General features: G+C 45.3%; 1 protein-coding gene across 2 annotated transcripts; it reads right to left on the bottom strand.

Moving 5' to 3' along the window:
• Window positions 1-2259: 2259 nt before the first annotated feature.
• On the bottom strand, window positions 2260-25037 carry LOC128904215 (potassium voltage-gated channel subfamily A member 6-like). Of its 2 annotated transcripts, XM_054188239.1 has the most exons (4): window positions 18807-25037; window positions 18415-18498; window positions 15476-15739; window positions 2260-4715 (listed from the first exon to the last, which is right to left on the bottom strand). In XM_054188239.1, exon 1 carries the CDS (start codon window positions 25035-25037, stop codon window positions 23451-23453), a length of 1587 nt encoding a protein of 528 aa, XP_054044214.1. In that variant the 3' UTR covers window positions 2260-4715; window positions 15476-15739; window positions 18415-18498; window positions 18807-23450. The 2 variants fall into 2 exon arrangements, with proteins under 2 accessions (XP_054044214.1, XP_054044213.1); XM_054188238.1 differs by lacking the exon at window positions 15476-15739.
• Between the last annotated feature and the right edge of the window lie 634 nt (window positions 25038-25671).

The following is a 25671-nucleotide window of genomic DNA, read 5'->3' on the forward strand; positions in this document are numbered from 1 at the left end:
GCCATCAGAGCAGCAGAAGTCATATTGTGTCCATGAGCCAGGCTGCATGTCACACTGTCCTGTTAAAAGAAGACAGCTTGTCCAAATAGATAAGGATGTCGAATTTAGGGATGGTGCCAGCATGCAGGGATAAAATGGCTAAGGGTCCCAAGGCCAGGCTGGATGGGGCTTTGAGTAAGATGGTCTTGTGGAAGGTGTCCCTGCCCATGGCAGGGGGATTGGAACTAGATGGTCTTTAAGGTCCCTTCCAACCCAAACCATTCTATGATTCTATGAATGTGAAGTGTAAAGGAAATTATGATCATTGATAATACAGCATCGCCACACATCAGTGCAGTATGGTTCTGTGCAAAAGTATGTGTTTCTATGGGGCCACATTTTTATTCTGTAAGTATTTACAAGAGTGGATGTGGACTAAGCTTACAGCCTGACTAGAAATGCTTTTATCTCCATCATCCATTTACAGTTCTGACCCCCTACATGCAGCCTGAGAAAGATGACATGACCACTCCTCCCTTGGTAGTACTTCAGATTTTTGTTGCCTGCTGGATAAAATGGGCATATTCATAGGAAAAACAATTCATTTTTTTCCTAGGGCATTTCGAGTTTCACTTAATAAACAGAAAAGGGGGAGATGGGGGCCATGGGGAGATAAGGGGGTTTGCATCCTTGGACGTGACTAAATCTGAATTGTAATGCGAACCTGATTAATTATAATAGACTTTTTTTGGCTGAATAGAATGCGATTTATCTGATGCTATTGCCTATAACATACCTGGACATAATGCATCCATCTGTAAAATGCTTTGGCATTTGTGAGCAATCTCATTTCTACATGTTGCTGGAGGTTTTGACCACTGCTGATGCAGGGTTTGCAGTGATAGTGTCCGTAATCATGGGAACAAAGACACGTTTTGGTTCTTCAATGGCATTTGTGCCATTCACTTTAATGTAGAATTTTTTGGGACAGTAACTTTCCTCTTTCCTCCAAAAGAGGAGTCAAGAATCATCTGGACTGAAAGAAGAAGGGAAAGAGATGAAATAAGACAGCAAGTGGGGTCAGGCTGAGACTGTGGTTTGAAATAAGGCAGCTGCGAGAACAAAGGCTTTGTAAGACAAACAAAAGATGGGTGTGAACTCAAACTTGAAAGTGAGAGAGTCCAGGGCTCAAGGAACTAGAAAGACAGCCAAGGACCTTACATGATGGTGTGTGAGGCTGTGATTAGAGACAGTCAGGTCTTTGGATGAGTGATAGGGAGCAGACGAATGCATATACTCGCTGGTAACACCGCCATCACAGCGTCAAGCTAGAAGAAAACAAACGCTGTGTATGAATCATTGCCCTTGCTTCATTCAGCAAGATACAGACTGCTGCATCTACTAAGGGAACAGGATCTGGCGTTTACCTTGACTGCTGTCTCATCACCCTCTTTCAGTGTGATTGTAAGGCAGAAAGAACGCCTCCCTGGTGGATAAATTCCAGGTACATGGACTTACTGCTGTGGCTGCCAAGTCAAGGAGCAAGCAAAAGATGTGAAGAGTAAGTTGGGGATTACCATCGAGTATTCCCAGATGCAGGGGGCCTGACGGAGCAAGCTAGCTCTCCTGGGAGGTGGCAACACTCAGAAAAGTGCCTGAGTCAGCTCGATTTTGCCTAGGTTTCCAACAAGTCCCAGAATCTGGGAGATGCAAAAGCACCCACCTCACGTGTACCTTCAAAAACATCTTTTCTTGGGCAAGGTCTGGAATGGAGCCAGACGCTGTATAGAAAAGGAGAAAGTCCTTTAAAACACATCCATCCTTTGGTATCTGCAGGGCCATGAAGCGAGAAGGGGAGGGACAGAGGCAGTAGCAACAGGTGTGATGAGACACACACACCTCTCACCAGCACTATACCGATCGATCTCTAGCCATGAGATCGCTTCAATTTGATGTAAGCTCGAGCGGCCTTGGCTGCTCTGTCACAGAGCAGAGGGACCACCCCTGCAGCACTAGGAGGAGGACGTGCCAAGCTACCTTCACATCCATCCTTGCGGCAGGTGTTCAGCGCGGCACTGCAGTAATCACCTCTGAGGGAGAAAAGATGCACTTCTGCAAGTGGATGTGAACTTCCCTAAGAAAGCTGTACAGCTGTACTAATTCCACATCAAATATTTCATATGAACATATTAAAGTCCAAGAGTGCATCCAGTCTTTTTGACGTAAAAAACACACCACACTTTAAAAAATATTGGTTTTATTCATGTCTAGCCTATTTAACAGTGGATCACACTGCTAGGAACAATCACAAATACCCAGTTACACGATTTCATCAGGTTCTGGCCTGTGCAACATTGGGTTTGAGTCAAGCACATATTATGGCATCACCAATAAGGACAGCGATTGCTGTTCAAAGCTCAGTTGAGTCCCACCTCCTTGGTCAACTTTCAAGCCCAGTTATCTCTTCTCCCACTGTGTGTGGGATTCTCTACAAAGAACTTGTACTCTCAAAGTCTGAATTAGCAAACAGCGTGAAGGACACGCTCCATCTAAAAATTCTGTTTACCTCATGTACTTTATTTGAAAGGTTTCAGGTTTTCAGTGCAACAAACAAAGAAAAAACCCCTACCATCCACAGTTCCTCATAAATGTTGGACCAGACTTGTAATAATCAGCCTAGCTCCAATAAGGGAGCTGGAATTACTTATCCCACCACATGATCTGGCCTGCAAATCCCAACTGTCTTCCTTGAAATAATGCATCAGAGCAAGGTTTCACAGCAAAAGCAAAGCAATCCTGTAACTAACATTGCTACTGTTTGTGCTGGCACACGGTATGGTCTAAAGTGTCCGACCTGAGTGCCATATGTCTGAAGGGTACCCATAGACTTCTGCAGCATATTCACACCCTTCTAAAGGCAGCCTGCACTTTGCTCGACTCTGAAGACAACTGCCCTTGCAAGAAGGGTCCATAGCAGCTCTGGTCAGCCACATGGCCTTGCCACACAGATCAGGATACACAGTACCTCAGAGAAGTCCTACATTGCAAGCCGGCCTGCACCAAGATATAGAGTAGGTCTCTGTTTTGTTTGCACCCAAACAATATGAACGTGGAGGAAATGTTGCCTCCTAAGAACTACAGGCTCACAGCCACCCTCAGGACTACTGAGCAGACCTGCTCCAGAAGCATCTTTGGATCTGGCACCTCAGGTCTATAAGCCTGTTGCAGTCACAGGTAGTCAGGAAGACACAGGTCATCAGAGGATCAGATCCTCAGCCAGCAGCCATGAGGAGGTATTGTGGTCCTGGCCTGTTAGAGGTGCAGAGCGCTGCCAAAGTAGAGTGAGCTGCCTTCCGCCACTTTTCCCTCACACATTGACTGCGAGGACTGCCAGACAGGCTAAAAGTCGCTCATGAAAATGTAGAGGGTGTTATTGATAAAGAGTCCTAGGGAAGCGGGACGCCCAGCATCCATCAGAGTACCTTCTGAAAATCACAACTGTCTTGCTCAGGGTATGCTTTAGTCCACTTTTCCTCTCAGTCTCTCCCCTCCCAGAATCAATTCTTTCTACCCACCCTCCCACTCTCCTATGCAGAGAGCTGACAACACATACAGGGTGGATCCACCTTTGGCCGTGGACATTCGGCTGCATGCCTGACCTTGGCTGCTGCCAAAGGGAGGGGATTCCAGGCCAGAGCATCCCTCTCTACCCTTCACTTTTCAGTGCTAATTGGGGTTTCCATCAGTTTCAGCACAGCACAGCATGGACTTGGGGAGCTTGAAAAGCAACACAGGGTTTTATCACAATGGTGCAATGGGGGAAGACTTCAGAGCATTTTCTGGGAACACTGCATACAATTATATTACATTTTCAGAACTAGCTGGCTACTGTGCTTTCTAAATCACATGAAAGACTACAAACAGTGCTATTTCAGAGAAACTCTCTACAGCCACTGAAACTAAGTCACGACCTCCTTTAGAGCAGGCAATGGACTCACATGTTCACAACAAGAATTGACTGTACACATGCTAAAGCAAGACACTTCATAGGTAAATGAGAAATGCCTCTAGTTTAGGCCCATCCCTTAGATATCAGATATTATGAACAGGATGATTACTACTCGTACAGCTATGGGAAACATCTACCATTTATCTGAGTTAAGAAAATACAGTTTTAAATAGCACAGTAATCCAAGGCCAAAAGACAGAGAGACAAATGGACAGACTTTGGCCACTTGTTCGATTCTCTAGAGAAAGCTATTTGCTCTTCTAAGGGCTAACCTTAAGCATTTGCCAGGACTGGATCCTTCACTTGAAAAAAGGTTTAAAATAAGTTTCAACAATGGAGTCTTTTTCCAGCTTCCCACAGGACTTGGTGCTTGTCTGGGGCTTTTGATGAACAGCTCATAAATTGCTGCTATTTCACCACTGGCAATGGAATCCTGTTTTATTTAGTTTCCCCAGAAATTACACATATTTGAATCTTGTATGGGATTCTCTCTGCCTCCTCCTCCAACCCCTGTTCACATCTAGTTTCAGTTTCCTGGAACTAAGAGTGTTATCCCCTTTAAAAACAACAGCAACAAGAAAACGGCAAAGCAAAGAAACCAGTTTCCTGTCCATAAATGTTGTATTCCCTGCACACAGGGAAACTTCACCAACACTACAGTGAGAAGATGCAACAACCTCTTTTGCAGCATCCTGACGTGAAAGCCTTGCAGCATCCAGGATCCAGCCTAGTAAGGAAAAAAAAAAAAGTGTTAGGTGTTAAAAAAATGTCCAAGGCAAATGTGTTATTTTGCGTGGATCGCAGTTAAGACATGTCAATCTAAGGGTTCATTTCTTAATGAGAATGTTTGAAGGGACTGTATTTGAGGTAACTTGTCAATATAACTGCAGCTGCCTACAATGGCAAGTGCTACATGTCCTTGGTTACCTTCATGCCTGGTGGGATTTGATTTATGGGGGAGTTTTCCTTACAGCTGCTAGGAATTACACACATCTCTTCTTGCATGAGATGAAATATGCATATTAGAAGGTTGCAAAGTTTGTTAGGATGCACCGGAGTTCTGTGCTGTTCCAAGGACGGAGTCCAAAGGTCTGTTCTTTACTGTAACTGGGACTTTGTTAATTCCTGTAGCCATTTTCTTGGTGTCTAATCTTAAGCCCTTTTAAGACAGATCTATATGAACAATTTGGCTTATAACCCTCTTCCTGCATGCCAGGCTCAGGAAAGTCTATCAGAGCAAGAGAGATTTTTTTCTTTCCCTTCAGTCGTACCTGAAACAATTTTTTGAGGCAACTAAGAGAAAATGTGTTGGGCCTGCAAGGACTTTTCTTCATTCAGAGACCTCTCCATTGTCATACTTTGATGTAGTCCATTCTAGCTGCATCTAGGTCTGTCCGTGCCAGTGACACAGGAAGGCCTATTCATAAGTTATTAAAAATATCTGCAGTCCTCCACAACAAAAGAGAGAGAAAGGGAAGATAGAAGTAACTGGAGTAAATGTGGCACCTGGGCCTTCCTAAATTGGACAAAGTCTGTTACAATCTGAAAAGTCACATAGCAGTTTCTCATAATGCAAGCAATACTTACATTTCTTTTCCCTCTGCATGCCAACAGTGCAAAGTCTCAATTCTGCCAGTCTGACACACCCCTAAAGGTTGCCTGTTGCATTTTATTTTACACAGGATGGCTCACGTGTCACTATGATACATAGTTAGGACGTGATATTAAATTAATCATTTTTGTACTGAGTTCCAAACGAACAAAACTCTGAGGTCCAGACTTAATTTGTCTAAGTAGTTGACAGGGCTAGTCATGAGGGTAAAGAAGTTAAGCGTGTACCTGCCTAAATGCCATGAGTAGCTTAAGCCTTGCATTGCAAGGAATTTACACCATTTATAGTTTTTACACAGTATTTTCCACCATTTCCCACTCAGTACAGGAGTGTGAAAGCAGCTTATTCCACTATTAAGACCATACACTTTCTAGTTCTCTCCCGCAACTCCTGCTACTGCTCCACAATGATTCAAGTAGCCAGAAAAAGAAGAGCAACACCAGGCTATAAAAAGAGTGTACCAGTGAGAAAGCTCTGGGCCAGAAAGTTGGTTGCAAGATTGCCAAAGGCCACAGAAGGAGAAAGAAACAAGTGGGAGAAACATCAGAGACAGGAGAAGCCTACAAAGTGAACAAGATTTGTCAAGAGCTCTATTTAGATTCAGAAAGGAGAAAATGGCAGTGGTACATAAAATGTATAAATATCTATATGTTATGTATATGTATATGTGTATGTGTATGTATATGTACATAAACATAAACAATATAAATAATCATATAAATAATCATGTAAATAATTATATAAATAATTATATAAATATAAATATAAATATAAATTCACACTCACACAGAAGCTACATATATACGCAATGACTATAGATATATATAGACAGATGTAAAATATTACAAGTGAGAATTCATGAAATGCATTTGCCTTCAAAAACTTTTCTAAGAAAAAGCCAGCTCTACCACTAAAATGTACAACCCACTTGCTTTGAGTTCACCAAAATTGTGAGAAATCTCTGATTAGCACACTAAATCTGTGCTGATCTTCAAAGCAAAATTCCCTCACAGAGTTTTCTCTTGTGTAAGCTTTTTCCTGCAGATTTGTATGTTGGATACAGAAGTTTTCAATACAAGGATTACAGAGAGTTAGAAAGCCAGTAGAGAGACACGAAATCTAGCTCATAGTTTTCCAAAAATTCAGAGCAACAACAACTGGATAGTAGTGATTGCCTGGAGTTTACTAAGTCAGAGACTCCATCAAACAATTCACAGGCAGAGACAGACGTCTGCAACAGCTGCATTAACTGAACCTGTAACAAATTTCTGTATTTTCCTGCACAGTGAACAATCACAGTGGGGTTTGTTGGTCTGATTCTACTCTTAGTTTTATACTGATGTACCTGATGTGGATCCTCCCCAAAGGCTGTAGAGATGCTCCACTGAAAAAGAGTAGAAGTTGAGAGTCTACACATTCAATAGTTGACACCTAGGACCTCCTTTTATCCATTGTGTACACTAATAATCCAATAAATGCTTAGAAATTGTGAAATATACTTCCTTATAGCTTGTTTCCTGATCTACAGGGAGAAAATCCGTACTCCTTCATCATTTGTGAATTTATTTAGAAAGGCTCCTTAGCAGCAAACAAGACTCTTCTTGCACTGGAAGTATTGCATGGTTAAGGTATGTAATGTCATCTGCCTGTCCAAGGGAGGATTATGCAAAACAACATCACTAGCGATAGAAATGGTCCCAGTAAACAAAAAGAGATGTGACATAATCATTTAACATTGAAAATATTGTGGAAATCCCAAAGAGAATGGCCAAATGACAGCAAAACTGTCCTTTTAAATCTTTCAAATAAGCAAGGGATTATCTAGTATAATACAGCAGTGAAGGACTGATATGACACCAGGGGCCAGATCCAAGTATATAATGGTGTTTGAAAGCATCATTTAAATAATGATCGCTATCACTCACACAGAGAAAGTGTCAGGAAAGATTTTGACTGGGCCAGAAGAATGCAGAGGGACTGAAGAGGATTTTTCTATGCCTATAATTCTATAAATGTAGAAGTAATAAAGTATCTAAAAGGAACTGACATGAAGTAAGGCAACTGTGGAAACAGAAGATAAATTAAAGTACTCCTTGTCAGCCTATGACTTATTCATTACTTAGCTATTGCTTATCTACTTTTAAATACTATTTTAATATGAAGTACAAAACTAAACCCGGAATTTCCAAAGTGGCCAGTGATGTTGGATGCTCAGCTTGACACTCCAAAGGGACTGAATTTCAGAAATGCAGGTCTTGTACGGGCATCCAGAAAAAAACCCGCCACTTTCTCTCCCATCACACCAGACAGGGGAGAGGCAGTGAGGGTTATAAAACAGCTCAGGGGTGAGGGCACTCATCCAGGATACCAGACACCTTGTTTCTGTGCTCTTCTCTACCACAGCTGCCTCCAAAGATTGCTCCAAAGCTCCAGGCATTAGCAATTTGGCCACCAGATGCTCCCAGAGCTGCCTGTTTATATGCTCTTTGCAAAGTGTTACGATTTCAAGATCCACTGGCAGAATGACAAAACAAGGCAGATCTGCCAGGTTGCTGGTGGAAAAACTCTCTCCCAGGAAAGAAGGAAGGAGCAAAGAGCAGGAGGTCTCATGCCCTGCTCCAAGGAGTGCTCTAGAGCCATACCTCCTCCTCTGCATCATTAATCCTATGACAATAATTCCTATCCTACGAAGCTTTAGCAGCAAGAACATCCTGCTGCACCCCTAAACCAGCCTCTTCTGTTGCCTGGTGTCCAGGGGGCTCTCGCAGCAGTGCGGGGGTCCTGCTCACTGCACAAAAAGAAGCTGCCCTCTCTCTCATGTCGTGAAAATGCCAGCCTGTGCTCAGCTAAAAATAAAAAAAAAAAAAAAGGAGGCTGTATCTCTGCTATCAGGGGAGGTTTCTGCCCTGTGAGTCCTGCTTCTGCGCAGCCAGGGTGTAGGGCTTCATGAACATTGTGGAGGGTTCATGGCACAGCCCAGCACAGCTCTCCAGCAGCAAAGGAAACAGCTTAAATCCTTTAAACGCCGAGGCAGGCCACTCTTCTTCATGCAAATGGAGCCTTGGTGGCCAAACTCGCCTCTGCCACAAGCTGCCAACACTCCACCGCAGCGCGGGTCGCGCATCCCAGCGACGCCTCGTCAAATACCTCCATAGCCCACAGGATGGCACTGTGCCACCCCACAAACCCGTCACCGGCTTTTGGTGGCGTTTCCCGACAGCAACAGCCAGTCTAAGGCAGACTTTTCCCCGTCACAAGCTTTTTCCTTTGAATTTTCAGGCATTACAGACTTCAGCATAATTCTACAGGCTCTCCCGTGCCAGCACACCAGCTGATCCTCTGTGTCTTTGCTCAGAAAGATCACCATCTGCTTTCCGTGGGCATTTTGCTTGAATAAACAACAGTAAGCTTAACCCCGAAAAGGGCTATCCTAGTACCTACACAGCAACCTCCAGAACAACTGCTTCTTTTTGCTGCTGAGAAATTCTATTTGGTAAGCCTGAGACTAATTAATAACGCCTATTGCTTCCAACGCGCTTTACACGTTCAAAGTACCGCACGAAACTAAATTCAGTTAACAGTCTTCCTAATTACCACATCATTTGCATTCTACTTAAGATCACTGCAAAAGCTTGGAGTTTGTTTAGCCTACAGCCACCCAGCACGGACTGGAAGGGGGCTCAAGCCTTTGCATGCACACGCGTGAAGACACCTGGCTTGTGCTCCAGCTCAACTGATACAGCATCCACACGGTTTCGCGACCCTCTCCCACTTATGGGTCAAAGATGGAGCCAAACCACAGACGGTAAAATTTGGAATGTGCATCAGATTTCAAAGCCTTCTTATCAGTGTTTAAGATCCTATGACACGGGATTTAGAATTTTCCCTAGACTCACAAAGCATGCCTTCAAGAAAAATATTCTGGGAGAACTGCAGAGTCAGTGACTTTAAATTAAAATTCAACAAGATATCCTTGTCCTTATTAAAACTTTTGAAAAGGATCACCAAGGTCAATTATTTCAGCTTAAAGCTGCTGAGAAGATGAAGTAACTTGAGTTTTACTCAACTTCAGTCTAACCTTCCTTAACAGCTTTAACTGCAGTTGCTAGCCCTTGTTAAAGCCTTATCTGTTTTATCTTCATTGCTGTTTTAAATGTTGGTTTGGGTTTTTTTTCAGTATAGATATACCCAGGGAACCAGCACAAAAAAGCACAACAAAATATTAGAGCTGGGTGTACAGCAGAGGCAAAGACAACAGTTGCTAAGGACAACAGGCTGCTGGGGACAGCAAAACAGCCACGGTCCTGCTGCCTGCTCTGCTTATACCTGAGCCCTGGGAAGCCAGGATTGCGGCTGCTGGTGAGAAGTGTGGAAAGGGGCCTGGGGGACAAGGCAACTGCTGGCATGGTTGTGGCGGTGGTAATAGTCATCTCCACTCTGCACCTCTCCCCTCCTCCCAAGGGTCTCCAGGGCCCCTCCGGCTCAGCTCTCCTTTCCCTCTCTCTCTGCTCCTCCCCAAGGCGTAACTCTGGCCCCATTCTCACAGCAGTATTTAATTTTGCCTTCGCAGCTGAGCATGGTAAAACATCAATAAACTGAAAGCAATCGTGTTCATTTATAGGAAAGTCACCACGCTTCGATGAAGTCATGGAGCTAAAAGAAAGCACCGTCAGGGAAGGCATTGCTTGGGTGGGCTCCACACGTGGAGGTGTGAAGGGGGGTGGCGTGGTGCAGCTCATATGCTCAAGGGATCACCAGAGCAACAATCACCTGGAGACAAGGGGCGTGATCAAAACCAGCAATGTAAATACAAGCAGCAAGTTCATTTACGGCTCACCAGTCCCTAAAAAGTGGGTGACTTGGGTCAAAGGATCCTTTACTCCTGTCGCCGTTTCACTGCCAAGCACTAATCCAGCTTAGACCAAGAGGTGGGACTTTCAAATGTGCTTGCTATCAGTCCAACTCCGTTTCACTAAAATCACTAGAAAAAATTCCCAATGGCCATGGTGTGTTCAGGCTTTAACAAGCTTTTTTTTTTTTTTTTTTAAAATGCTACCTTCTACCGAAGTTCTGGGAGTGAGATTTATAGTACCATCTAAGTGCCTGTCTGATTAGTTAAGTATTTATACTCCCATTATAGTAACCTGAAGACCCAGTAGTCAGGTTTATGATTATTGATGGAAAACATGGAAAGAGGTGTAGGGGCACGGGGAAATATTAACAGAGGCAACGTCACTGAAGCAGGTGAAGAGGGTCAACATCCCATTTATCCTGTTTCCAACTGTGAAAATAATTATGCCCTTTATGGAAGTTACAACCACATGAAATCAGAAACAGGCTTACAGAGAAGCTGACTGAAGGTCCCACAGTAACCAGCTGCCCAGCTGCAAACTCATCAACTTCCCAGCCCCGCCTCACAACATCTGCTGGTGATGCCCTAGAGGAAAAAGGGTCATTTGCATTATCTGGAGGAAAATGAGTTTACCAATGAGTACATTGATTGTTCCTATAGATCCTTATCACTGACAAGCACCCAACTGCATGCTGAGGAGAGTAAGACTTTATTTCCCTTCTAGAGTTGTGGAAATTGAGGCACGGGAAAAATGAAATGTCAGATCCAGACCAGATCCAGACCAGAATGTCCCTATGAGCATCAGTCTGTTCACAGACTGGTATGGCGCTGGGGCAAATCTGACAGTCAAAACTCAAAAACGTTCAAATGGGAACTTCAGCTATGCTTCAAGACACTGACTTTTCAAGATAACAGGTCTCATTTCCTAACCATATGGAAAATTGACCAGCTGAAAAACTAAAGACTTCTAAAACACCCCGTTACCACCCTGACTAGTTGGCATCAGAAGAAAAATGTGCTGATGTATGAATACCAGCTGAGAATTTGGCTCCACTTGCCCGAAACCAGCTCTCTGCATCAGTAGGGGTTTTTGTAGTATTTTGGCCGTCAAGAAAACTCTTCATGCACATTGGTGGGCACAAAGACATGGCAATGAGCCCTCTCCAAAAATGTAAGTGACTCAGGCACCTAAATAGACTATAGGACAGGAAGGAATTTGCAAGAGGATTCATCTGGCCCTTTCTGCATATGCTTGCTTCTGAATCACCAATATATGACTAAACACAAACCATAAGGAGCCATAATTGCTATTCTGTGTATCCTCATATTCCTCTGAAAGCCCATAAAGGACTAAAAACTAGCAAAGCATTTAGGAGGATTAGTTCTTAAGAATGCCAGTGAAAATCTGTAAAACAATGATCTTGCCAGATTCAAAGTGCAGATTTGACTGCTCAGTACCAGTGATGTGCTGCCATCCAAATTACCTTCATGCTTAGAGAACTAACATAAATCTATGAAAAAGATGGTGAACTCCTCCCATCTCCAGCATATTTTCTTCTGCTGCTTTAATACCTTGGTCCCTGATAGCAATTCAAGGGGTGAAAAGAGAAAAACCTGCATAAATTTACTTCTTTTGGACTAGCTGTGAAAAGTTGATGGCAGCCTCTTATCTCCATGGCGCATTCAACGGGTTTTCAATTTACCTTGCAGTAAGTCAGCTCTGGGCTTTGTCAGATAGAAATATTTTGCACGCCTTTAATTATAAGGCAGCCAGCAAGGGAACAGAGAGTCACGAATAAGAGGGTCGCACTGAATATTTTGTGTCTGAGACTAGAAAACAGAAATCAGATCGGCGTGGCCAGAGCATTGGCCCAAAGCCAACACAGAGCTAGGTGACAGCAGGACTTGTTAGCGTTTGGGTATTCCATGAGCCTTATGCACAGGGCCAAAGGTTTTTCTGTGTGTGTTTGATCCTCACGGCCCGCATGTTAGTTACTACTGTTACAACAGTAATACAACACGGTGTCCTTAGGGAGTAAGAGTCCCCAGCTGTGCCTGACATTATATAGGTATTAGGTAAGGGATGAGGCGTACTCAAAAAGATCTCCCTGTCTAAGTGGTTTAGGGAAAAGGAGCAACTAAAAGGCATAATACTGTCACATTTTATTGCCGCGGCAGTGAGATCTGTGGGACATCCAACGGCCACGTGACAGTACTGGGGACTGTCCCCTTGACTCCAAGTCCAATATTTAATTACAAGACTTTCCTTGTTAAGTGGTGGCTTAACTAATGAAAAACCTTACACAGCCCTGTGATGCATCTTACTAATAAGCAGAAGCACCAGCAGAAGGGCCAGAAGTACCAGTGGCTGTTTTTTCTGCTACGTAGGTTACATGACTGGAGGATGGAGAGGAAAGCTGCATCAGTCTCCAAAACCCACCACCGCTATATCACAGCTGCAGCTGGCTTGATCAATATGTATTTAGACATCTTCTACGGAAATGTTGATTAATGGTTACTACACAAAGAAGAGCTCACTACTCATCTGCTCTGAAATCCACTTAGCTAAGTGTTAATGGCAGTTCGCAAATCTGCGCAGTATTTTTTAAAGAGCCAACCAACAAAGTTAAATAAGGAGGTGAGCTACAGCACACTGCAGATAGCACCTTCTACTTCCGTTCTTCCCAATACCCCCAGAAAATGGTCAGTAATCATTTTGGGGGGTTTTGTTTGTTTGTTTTTTTCCTATTACAAAATCTATGAGTAAAGAGATCCTACAAGATTACCGCTGAGTGGGAACAGGGGAGCTCAGAATTCATAATGACATGTTCTAGTAAGTCAGACTGCATTGTAAAAGCAGTCTGGACTTATTAAACAACTTTTTTTTTTTTTAACCTATGCAGGTTTTCCAGTTGCAGAAAAGAACAACTGGCTTTCCTCGGCATCCCATCTGTCACTACTAATACATGCTGTAGTATCCATACCGTTTAGTCTGTCATTTCATCTCTTTTGGAGCATCTGAGTATCACTTAACTGAATTCAAGGAAGTACTGGAGCTGACACTGGAGCCACACTGCTAGCAATCAGGAACAACTAATGGCTACCACTACCTTGCTTGGAAAAATTTTTTTTAAAAAATAAACTCTCCTAGAACATTAAGAAAATGATCACACAAATTACAAAATTTTCCAAACGTGCACATTCTAAAGAGTACCAAAATGAGCTGAAATGAAACTCCTGCACTCCTTCTTTAGACTCTTGCTTTCCCACCACTCTCCGCTAACTGTGGACACAGCTAACTGTGTCTTATTCTGTCCCTACTATAAAATCAAAATGCAATGATGCCTCCTCACCATTGGAAAGTTCTTCAGGCTCAAAAGAGGTATATACAATTTTAACCATGTAAGCCCTTTGACCAGCTTTTTGCTCTGTGTTTGTGTGGTGATTGCTGCAGTAGGATCTTCACCATTAATACGTTACACGCCTCAAGACCAATGCTCTGTACACAACGGCACTGCACGTGATATAACAACAGTAAATTAAGAAGCACATAAACATATGCTGGTGGTGGTGGTTTCTTCCATCAATTTCAAAGTGAACTGAGCTTAGAAACAGATGTGACACAGTTTTCGTGGTTCAGACGAAATTCATGGGCTCACTCTGTAGTTGTTACAATTCCTTTTTTAGTTTGGCTTACTGCCATAACTCAAGAACTGATGTCAAGCACTTGGGACAAGCCCTCAAGACATCTTATGGGCAGCTGGATTTGTGTGCACCATCTTGCTAACTTCACTGATAAAGCTCAAGCGGTGTCTATATTCATATGCTTTCATAATGTGCATGGCTATTCTTAAAATTTTCTTTGCTTTGCTTTTTCTTTCTTTCTCCTTAAAGGAGAAAAAGCAGAGCTATTTCAAAGTTAAAAAGCAGAACTAGCTAGCCAAAATATAGACACAAATCGCAAGATAATGGTTTCCTTAGAGAAGTGAACAAAGAGCAGCAACAGGCTAGAAGGCTCAAGGACAAAGTATAAGGACAGATTCTTCTTGGAGCTTTTGTGACATCGAGCTGGCTGGATGGATGAAGGTCCCATCTTGGCCAATGTCTATTCTATCTGATGAGCAGAAGGGGATGGTTTGTGACTTTTCCACAGAATGAAATGAACTGAAAGAGGTAAGAAAGGAAATGTGAAGCTTTATTCTGTCTCCATCAGAACAGTGCCTGGAATAGGAAATTATTCTGCTAACATCTTCAGGCTGTTGATTTCTGCATGCAAATCAGATAACCTGGCTGAGCTGCAGCAGAGCTGGCTCAAGGCTTTTCTCAGAATTAGGTGCAATGCATTGTTCCGATGATTCCAGGGAGCTCACAGTAGTGAGGAATTACCACAGACACCAGGAAGGAGGAAGGTCAGTGTAGAGCTGCAGAGCTCTGGAGAGGGGAGAAAGGGCCAGACAAGGTCGGCAGAGGTTCCAGGCCGAGAAGAAAAGCAGTGAACAGAGATTGGTGTTCTTTTTAAAGGGAATGAACTTTGCCTCTGTCTTCAGACTAGCTCCCAGAGTGATGTGGTATGCCCTGCCCCATCTTACCCCACTCGTAGGACTGCTTTCTCTTCCCTCAGTCCCATAGAGAAAAAACATGGGTGCGGTGTGGCAAATGAGATGGAGGACACAAGAAACGAGGGAAGATGTTACAATTTTTCATCTACTTGGCATCTCAAATACATCCCAGGTACAGGAGAGCATTCTAGTAGACAAAGTCACTGAACTTAGGCTATTTCCATTGCATGTAACTACTTCCATACTATCCCTTTCATAAATTTAACAAAGTCCACCTGAAAAAAAATATTTGATTTTTGCCCTCACTTCTCCTATTCAGCCTGGAATGAGCTTTCATTTCTCCTTCTTTGTCTGTTATATTAGAAATCACCACCTTCTTTCCAGGGTAAATTTATTCATAGCCAGCGTATGCTCTATTGTTCAAACACCAACATTGCCTTTTAAATAGCTTAAATAGCTCTTACCTCTTTTGGCTATTCTGCCCCCATTATTTTTGTAACTATAGGTCTTGTCAGTCTTTTGCTGGCCTAGAAAAGTCAGGCTCTTCCAGCTTCCTCTTGCAAAGCAGTTTCCATTCACCTGATCATTCTTGCTGTTCTTCCGTGCATCCTTCCTGACAAAATTTAGGTCACCAAAAATACCACAGCATTCCAGATGAGGCTTTATGGAAATAACATTTCCCGGGTGGTACTGAACGTGCTTCTTCTGAGACTTTCAAAGGCTTGCACCTGCAATTTTTATGGCTGCATTACTCTGATGGCTCACTAAGTGACACTGATACTCTGGCTGATCTTAGCACCTCCAATCGTTCTTTTTGTCTGTCCTTCCCAATGGATAAGCTTGCCACCAAAATCTCTACCAAGACTTTAACTTCCGTGCTATTTAATACCTTTCAGTTTCTTTACGTCAAGTATTCAGTCATCTAGTTCTGTGTCCTAATCCACAGTCTTGATGATGGTGCTTAGGTTGCTTCATTGCTAAATTTCACAGTCTCAGCTCTACTGCTAATATTTTAAACAACCCAGGACTAATCCTGGAGGAACTCCTTTAAGAATCTCCCTCCTGTCTCAAACTGCTTATTTACTGTGTTCTTTACTAACTCTGATTCTTCTATTCACCCTTATCTGCCCCATCTCAAGTGGTATTTTTCCATACAGCATGCTAATGGCTTTTATACGAAGCTTTTTGTCCCGTTTCAGGGAAGGCATGACTGAGATCAGCAGAGTTAGTGCAGCAAAAAAGTAGCCCATTTTTTTTAAACTTAGTATTCCCTGAAAATGGAGACTGTGAAGCCAGCAGATGTATAGCCAACCTACCAGGGCTGCAACAATTTTCACATAGCCATAAGAGCAAAAAAACTGTAGGAGGGGTAGAGTTTGTCTCCACATCTACCTCTGCTACCCTTCTGTTATTTTATTACTTAAGACTTGCAATCACACTTCTTCAGCTTAAAAAGCTCTGTCTCCTTGGAAGACATATCCAAGCAAGAGGAAGCTGGTGGAAATTGGAATGGGAGAGCAGTCAAGAATCTAGGACCAGCAACTGCTCCATCCAACATGGGGAATCTGGTGACCACGCACGCCCCACACCAGCCTGACTTCTGCTCCAGCTGGGCATATGGGTGTGATGTCAAGGACACAGAAGAGCTGAGCATGGCACAGCAGACAGGCGCTTGCCTTCCCCTTATGGTACGGTAATGGTGCACCTTCCGGAGAGCACCGTAGCAGATAAGCAAACAAAACGACTGTGGTCCAATTCTGCTTTCACCGGGGATAAATTTGGAGTCACTTCACTGACGTCAGTGGAGTTATTCCAGAATTGCACCAGTGTAAAAGAGGGCAGCATCTGCTTCCTGAAAATGGATGCCATCAAGCTAATTGAAAACAACAGATGCATCAACAAGCAGCAAGAGGAGACAGTAATGTTCCAGTTTTCTTGTAAAATACCATTTAATTTCTCTCCAGAGAATGTAAGAGAATAAACCAACATGTACTCTGAAAGCTAAATCTTCTGTTGGTGTAAAACTGTATACAACCTTTTAGGGGAAGGGACCAATGTGTATCTGCAACACCTAAAGAGATCTGTTCTCGACATCTGCATTTGCAGCCCTCCTCTTTGGGCCTGATTCTTCTCTCACAGTTACTTAAATTAGGAGTCACACCATTTACCTAACCTCAGGTAGAGAGCAGAATCCAGACCCCAGTTTTCTTCAAACCAACAATGCCTACAACACCAATTAAATATGGTAATTTCATTGGTAAATTTGGTAATTAAATTGGTAACATTTGTGATTTATAGCACTTTTTGACTAATGGTCTTCCAAAACTTTACACCACTGAGTAAATACTTTTATATTCATTTAGTGAAAGTGAAGCCAAAGAAGGACTTACTGAACTTACAATGATACTTTGTATGAAGACAGAGCTCTCCTATGAGTCTTGTCTCTAATGAATAGGCAACATGGCTTCAGTATTTTAGGGTGACCACGGAAGTTGATGAGCACTTTCCCTCCTGTAAATCCTTTCCTTTCTTCCACTAAGAAAAAGTCCTACACGGGGAAGTTCAATCTATTGCTTCAGCCCCTCTTAATTTGTACTACAGACAACATGGATATTTCCTGTGGTGAATGTTTATCAATGAATGTTTATGCTTTAGGAAAATAAAACCCACACTGATTGCAGTTACGTTTCCCAAAGTATAAAACTACGCTATAATAGTCAAGCTCTTGTGCCAGCCAACAAGCTCCAGACAGACTTCCCTGGAGGAAGTGAAAACCCAGCCAGTTAGGCAAGGCAAATAGAACTGACATGTACCAACAACACAAGCTACACTGGAAATCAAGCTTACTGCTGCTTCCCCAGAAAACATTATTTCGGGTTTTTCTCCCTGACTAGGGTCTTGCTGTTACGTGGGACCTGACCCTCCACAAGAAGAGCTCCTTCTTGTAATTATCGGGCTATTTCACCACCAACTGTCTTTCGTGGCAGCTAAGGACACTCAGCATTCGCTGGCAATTGTTCATTTTATCAGAGGATTAAGTCTTTTCATCCTGCAAGCACCTGCTCCCGTCCTTAACTTTATGTGTAAAGCAGATGCAAGTCAGGGATTCGACTGTGAGCCTGCTGATCGTATGGCTACAAATGTCTTCAGAATAGGATTTGTCTTGAGTGCGAGCTCCAAAGAACAAAGATGAAGAACTCAGTTTAGGTTACACCAACGTAAATAGAGCTATCTTGTGCTTAGAGGGCTGCAGCTGATGGCAGAATCTCGTTTAGTCTTAAACTTCCCTACAAATTCATCTGCACATTTCCACCACTGAGGAAAAAAAATAATGCTGCTGCTCTTATTTTTGTCGATATAAACTTAAAGAGAACCTTAACTTTGCTGAGTTTGGTAGACTTACTTGGGCTCAAGTCAGATGAGAGCTTTTGGGAAAGCTGTTAACTCCTGCTGTGATCTTCAGATCTTTCCCTGATGTAAACAGGACCTCAAGAAAAGAACAAACAAAAATAAGCATTTTAACCAATAGTTCACATGCTTTGACTTGATGCAGAAGATTGAAGTTGCAGCCCAATATAAACAAAGGTAGTTGTACTAAATGGAGATTTGCCAATTTGAATCAGCAGATGGTGAGGATCTGGCTCATACCATATTTTTGTAGTTTATAATTATCTTTCTTTCTTTACCTAGAACCAGATTCTCCCTTTAGGCTGCAAATCTTAATTAGGAAGTCCTTCCTCATTAATCGCAAGAAACTCTTAGTCGTTAATTTCACAGATGAAAAAGAAACCTTACCTACTTCTGCTATAGCAGCAGACGCTGGAGCTGTTTGTTCCTTTGCTTTTAGGGTTGATGCTGTTCTTTCCATCACAGTATGGAAGACACTTCAGTCCTTAGCCTGTCTCTTGCTGCCCTGAATTTCCTTTATGCTCATTCTTCTTTATCTCCATAGGCATCTCTGTACACTGAACGAAAGGGCCTAGGAGAAAGCATCAAGTCCAGTCACCTTCACCCCCACAGCTGCTCTAGCAGTGAATTTTTATCTGTGAAAGCTGGATCAAAAGGAACAGGGCCAAAACAGAAAATTGCTCAGAAATCCCAAATTGCAACATTTTCCAAACAGGAGCAGAACAGGCGTTTCATCTTGGAGGTAAGTGCAGGAATCCACCAGTAATGTAGACTTTGAAATATCGCAAAACAGCTCTTCACGCCTTTCACGCTTACAATCTTTTAGGTGGTTGATGAGTTGCGTATAAAAATGGTGTCCTCAGTAAAAATTCTTCCTTTCCTTCCACCCCTACCTCCAACAAGATGGTTTCTGCCCTGTCCCGCTTTGGTGCAAAACATCCTGTGGGAAAATTATCTGGGGAACTCATTGTCACAGAACAGCCAAGGGTTCGGGAAGGAGCAATAGTCTTTTCCACTGCAAAGCAATTTCCTAGTGAGATTGCTGAAAGAGTTGCTGGTTTTTTTTTTAATGTGATGCTTTAGCTCATATTCCTCGCCACCGCACACCCAGACGATGGATTCACAGGCCAGTTGCCCCTCAGCCCCTTGACTTGAAGTGCTCAGACTGTCCTTCGCACACGCCCCACCTCTCTGTGTGCAAGGATATACAGATAAAATCCCTTCCCATCTCCTGGTTTTGCACACTGTGCTTTCAAACGCTGGTAACTGTCCGTCTGGAGCTGGACAGGACTGTTGTACCTGATGTAAGGTGACGGGATCATCTTCAGTAAGCAAAGAAAACAGCTGTAAAGATAAGGTACTAGTATCTGAGAACTGAAAATATTCAACGAGTGCTTTTGCTTGTAGCCAAAGTCACGGAGTAGAGAGAAACAGTCTGGGAGGTTGTTATGGAAACAAGTCCCCGGAGGTGCCTACTTTGCTTCAGGAGGATGCGTGCTCTGCCTTCAGAAGGAAAAAGCTAGACAGACAGACAGATTTGTATTTCGAACATCCAGGAGTGAGTGCTAAGAGCTGCGAACTTGAGGTAAGATTTCTGAAAGCATCTCTGTGATTTGGCGACACGAGTTCTCTGTAAAGTCAACGGCACGGGTGCCACTATGTGACTTCAGTCACTTGAAAAAAATCCAAAGGCTCTTTAACAAAAATGACAAATTCCAGAAGTCCTATAATTTATAGTATTATCGATGACTCTGGGACTTCACTGCCTAGCTTTTCAGGAGATGCTTAGAGAAGGATTTACATGCCCAAATGAAAGTCCCTGGGTTACCATCTCCAAGCTTCTGTTGGCTTTTTGTATTTCTCTTAGCTCTAACACAGAAAACCCAGGAAGCACGCCCCATTCCCGTTTTGCACATTTCCACTTGCACTTTCTTTTCAGAACCAGAAAATGTGGATCGCAAAAAAAAAAAGACAAACGCACAAAGGTGTCTGTTTGCCACAAAGTTCCTTCGCACCAGCGCTCTGCGTGTGCACGCGCCAGCACGCGCGTGTCTGCGTGCAGGCGACACGCCGGCTAGAAACTCACTGCTGAATTTCACCTGAGAAATCTCTTGACAAGAGCATCTCCATGAGACACGTTGGGATTATGCTACCAGTATCATTTGCCTCACATCTTTTTCTTTTTTTTTTTTTTTTTTTTTTTTTCTCCCCGGCGTCTCCATGCCCAGCCGTCTGTCACGCTGGTCGGAGCAGAACAACCTGCTCTGAGCGGGGAGGGCTCCTGCCTGGCAGGGCCAACAGGGTCAGGCCCAAGGGAAGAAACAAGCACGGGAATTTTCTGACGTAGGCTCAGCGTGCCTCATGCCTCCTCCTGAACTTGTGCTTAACCTGAGTTTTTTATATCTTACTTTGGGGAAACTTTTATCAGCTGATACGCTCAGGCATAAAATAACCCCAAACATGGGCATTCTGCTGAGAGACGGCAGCAGCCTTGCAAAATCCCTCTTAAATAGCATATTCTTTTGCTGCTTTCTAGTGCGTCTGCTATAAGCAACACAAAATTTGTAGAAGAGTCACACTCTTGCACTCACAGAAAATATTTCAATATAGTGGCCCTGAAACACAACTAAGAACGGCAGCTTTTTACTGAACTCAATGACCAAGACAACTTTTTACACAAAATCAACAGAGATGCCGCCGTGCTGATCCTTCCTCAGTCCCACTTACTCACCACGATTACTTATCCACTGGCTGGTTACATGCTTCAAGGGATGCAGAATGGCTCCCAAGGCCCAGACCTTCACCGATATTTGCCCCAGTCCCGACGACCCAAGGAGGAATCAGGCACCTATGTATTCAGGCAAACCCCCCTCAGCTATAGAGCCCTCACCACATCGCACTTGTGTCTCCCAGGCTGACTGGCAGTAACCGAGACAAGTGGCATTTTGCTACTGATTTCAGCGAGAGAGAGAGAGAGAACAGAGGTTTTAATATAATGGTTGTGCGCTGACCCTGAGGGAGATCCCAGTACATTAAAAACCTCTGAGAAGACGACAGGACTCTGGAGAAATGCAGCAGTTCGGATTTACACAAACAACTTCTACCTTATGATCAGGGCCCAGATGAGGAGAGGCCACAATAAAAGCACTCTAGGCACAGAGCCAGATCTCAAGACGACAAAAAACAAGCAGGGTAACGAAGATGCAAACAGATCCCATCTCACAACCAGTTTTATAGCCAATTCTAACTATATTAAAGTATGCGTCTTTAGCATTCTTAGCCTTACGGTTGAAAAGCATAATATATACATATACATAAAATGTATTCTATATATTTTGCATCATGGTATTATGTCTGGTATTACATGTGTCACATGCAATATGTAGTACATTCTAATATGCATATCATACAGTATGATGCAAGGCATTAATGGCTGCCTTTGCTTTCATACACATGCACACATGTGAATGCAGAATATACACTTAGATTTAAAACAAGAAAGAGATTTCCTTGCAGGAAAATTTGCCAATAGAATCTGAAAGCATCCATTTCCCCTTCTCACCCACTGGCAGCATCTGAAATATTTTAAAGTTAGGTGTAAGGCAGAGCTGATTGATTAAAAAAAAAATGAAAATATCTGGGAAGCAAAATGTGCATCTTAAGATGCAAATCTCTGGTCCCTTGGCAAACCCAGCACTGCAGGCCAAGCTATGCATTTTGCCCAGCGTAAGATGCTCTCACAAAACCTAGTGCATACAAAAGACGTTGCTGTGCCTTCTATCCATGAAATACCAAGAACTGGCTAGATCAGTAATACAGCAGAAGCATCTCTCCAAGGCTAGCTGTTTCTCCCCTTATTTTAAAGGTCTGGGGTGTGCTGTTGGGTTTGTGCAGATGGCTTCGGGAAGTTTGTATCTGTGCCAATCTCAATCTCAAATGTTGACACACTTACCCTGGGGCGATTTATGCCTGTGACCTGCTAAATCAGGGCAATCTTCAGACAGCACAGGTGCAGCTGTCTGGGGGGAGGGGGGCGTTCAGCAATGTCAACAAAATACCAACACGCAAACTTCCCTCAGCTATACAAATGCTTCAATAAAAGCGCAGTGGAGTCAATTGTTCTCACATGCCTGAATACAGAACTGGATATCTGAAGCATAAAGCACATCTCATTAAACGCTATTGTGTGGAGATAAACTGCGGAGATAACAAACGAATTTACTCAAATGTGCCTTGCATCAGAAGGCACTTACCACTATGAAGATTAAGTTGGTACTATAAAAGCTAATTAACATCAGGGCACTGGCATAAATAAGGCTGAAATAAGCTCAAAACAGAATCTCCATCAAGCCTGTTGATTTCTTTAAGCCTGCTTTCGGTAAATGGTGTACAGTCACAAGTAACGAAGAGCTTTTAGATCTATGCACCTTTTTTTGAAACACAAACCAAGAGGATCTTTAGCACGCCAAGGGTTGCAAAGAAGGAAGGCATCTGCTTGCTGACTTTCCCCTACAGCTGCAGACCTCGCTGTGATGCTGGCTACAGCGTTTCCATTATTCAAAGGCAATGGCATGGCAGGCGTGACTGATCCCACAGCCAAGGGCACTGCGCTGGCACAGGAACTAAGGGCACAGCTTGAGCCAGATGTTTGTAGCCCCTTTAACTGTTTACTCCCTGCCGAATCCTTCGGCTTGAAGTAGCGGCAAGGGCTTCTCTGCTAGTGGAGTAGAAAGGCTAGGTTTCAGAGCAAATATTGGATTAAAGCAGTCTTCGAAAACAGAGAAAGAAATTCACGAGGGAGTGGGGGATGACAGCTAGCACTCCACGGAATAAAGCAAGAACATTTCTGGCTGCACACGGTAATGAGAAACAGCAAATCAGGACAGAAGAGCCCATTATCACAATCGTTCTGTTTACGGTATCACAATTCACAGTCTGGCATGTAAATGCTGAATAGATCCAGCTGCTAGTGGGAAGACGGCTGTGCAGCAGCTTGCAGCTCCGTGTCTGGACCCAGGATAACAAAACTGATCACACCTCTGTCAGCATTTTCTTCTCTTTATAACCCTGGTTGTTGGGAGGAATGAAGTTGGAATATTTCATGGACTCCAGGTCTTCTGCTTCCAGGAATTCAGATTTGCTGAGAGACTGATTACTGTCCCCCTTCTTGGGCTCAGAGAAGGGTGACTGCTGCTGACCACAGGTGACATGGGTGTACTGGCACTGCTCTTCGTGATCAGTCTCTCGGTGGTAGAAGTAGTTGAAATTGGACACGATGACAGGGACAGGGAGGGCAATGGTCAGCACACCCGCGATGGCACACAAGGAACCCACAATCTTGCCACCAATTGTCATGGGATACATGTCCCCATAGCCCACAGTGGTCATGGACACCACCGCCCACCAAAAAGCATCGGGGATGCTGGTGAACAGGGAGTCGGGGTCATCAGTCTCTGCAAAGTAGACAGCACTGGAGAAGAGGATCACCCCGATGAAAAGGAAGAAGATGAGGAGGCCCAGCTCCCTCATGCTGGCCTGGAGGGTCTTCCCCAAGATCTGCAGCCCCTTGGAGTGCCTGGAGAGCTTGAAGATCCTGAAGACTCTGACCAGGCGAATGACTCTCAGGATAGCCAGGGACATGGCTTGCTGCTGGCCCCCATTGTTGCTGCTGCTCCCGGGCTGCTGCTTCTGCTGCTGTTGCTGGGCCAGCTCGGTGCCCAGGGTGATGAAGTAGGGGATGATGGCCACGATGTCGATGATGTTCATGATGTTGCGGGAGAACTCGGGCTTGCTGGGGCAGGCGAAGAAGCGGACGAGGAGCTCAAAGGAGAACCAGATGATGCACAGGGTCTCTATGAGGAAGAAGGGGTCTGTGAAGAAGGGTCCGGCGCCGGCGGCGGGGCGCAGGGGCGGCGGGGACCCGCTCGGCGGCGGCGGCGGCGGCAGCAGCAGCGCCTCGTCGCCGGGCGGCGCCGCCTCCCCGAAGCCGGGCTGGGCGCCCTTGGGCTCCTGGCGAAACTCCGGCAGGGTCTCGAGGCAGAAGATGACGATGGAGATGAGGATGACCAGCACGGAGACGATGGCGATGGCCCGGGCCGGCCCGGAGCTCTCGGGGTACTCAAAGAGCAGCCAGACCTGGCGCTGGAAGTGGTGCTGGGGCAGGGGCTTCTCCTCCTCTTGAATGAAGCCCTCGTCCTCCCGGAACGTCTCGATGGCCTCCTGGCCCAGTTGGTAGAAGCGTATCTCCTCCAGGAAGATGTCGAGGGGCACATGGACGGGCCGGCGGAGCCGCCCGCCGGACTGGTAGTAGTAGAGGATGGCGTCGAAGCTGGGCCGGTTGCGGTCGAAGAAGTACTCGTTGCGGAGCGGGTCGAAGTAGCGCACCCGGCGGCTGGGGTCCCCCAGCAGCGTGTCGGGGAAGATGGAGAGGGTCCGCAGCTGCGTCTCGAAGCGCAGCCCCGAGATGTTGATCACCAGCCGCTCGCTGCTGCAGCAGCTGCCGCCGCTCCGCTCCTCGCCCGGCGCCTCCGCCTCGCCACCACCGCCGCCGCCGCCGCCGCCGCCGCCGCCGCCGCCCGCCCGCGGGGCCGCCAGCGCCAGCGGCTCCTCCGCCCGCATCCCGCCCGCTCTGCCCCGACACCCGCCGCCGACACCGCCTCGTCCCCTCCGCCTTCAGCGGCCGCCGCCGCCCGCCGCCATCCGCCCGCCGTCGCCCCGCCTGTTGCGCCTCGGTGCGGCCGCGCTCGCCCGGCGGCTCCTGGTGGGGGGGCTCCCGCCGCGGCGCAGCTTCTGCTCCGGCCCCGGCTCCTGCTCCGGCTACGGCGTGCTCTGCCCGGCGGTGGGGGCACCGCTCTGCTGCACGGCGCGCCCGGCTCTGCCCTCCCCGCCGCGCACACACACACGGGAGTTTGCGGGGGGGGAGGGAGAGAGGAGGAGGAGGAGGGGGTGTACGAGCACACGCACACACACACACACGCGGTTACACAGAGGGAGAGGGGCACACGCAGGCACACGCAGAGGCGGGCGGAGACACGCACCCGTGAGCAGCGGCACGCAGGGACACCGAAGGACAGAGGCGCGCAGGCACCGGCAGCCGAAGCCCGCACCCGCACAGCGAGACACACGCACGCACCCGCGGACGTGCGCGGAGGCCGATGCTCGCCCCTCCTCGCTCCCCCCACCCGCCGCGGCGGCCGCAGCAGCCCCAGCCCAGGGGCGTCCGGCTTTTGTTTTTTGGGGGGAGGAGTGGGGG

This window comes from Rissa tridactyla, chromosome 1, assembly GCF_028500815.1.
Source record: "Rissa tridactyla isolate bRisTri1 chromosome 1, bRisTri1.patW.cur.20221130, whole genome shotgun sequence".
NCBI classification, from domain to species: Eukaryota; Metazoa; Chordata; class Aves; order Charadriiformes; family Laridae; genus Rissa; species Rissa tridactyla.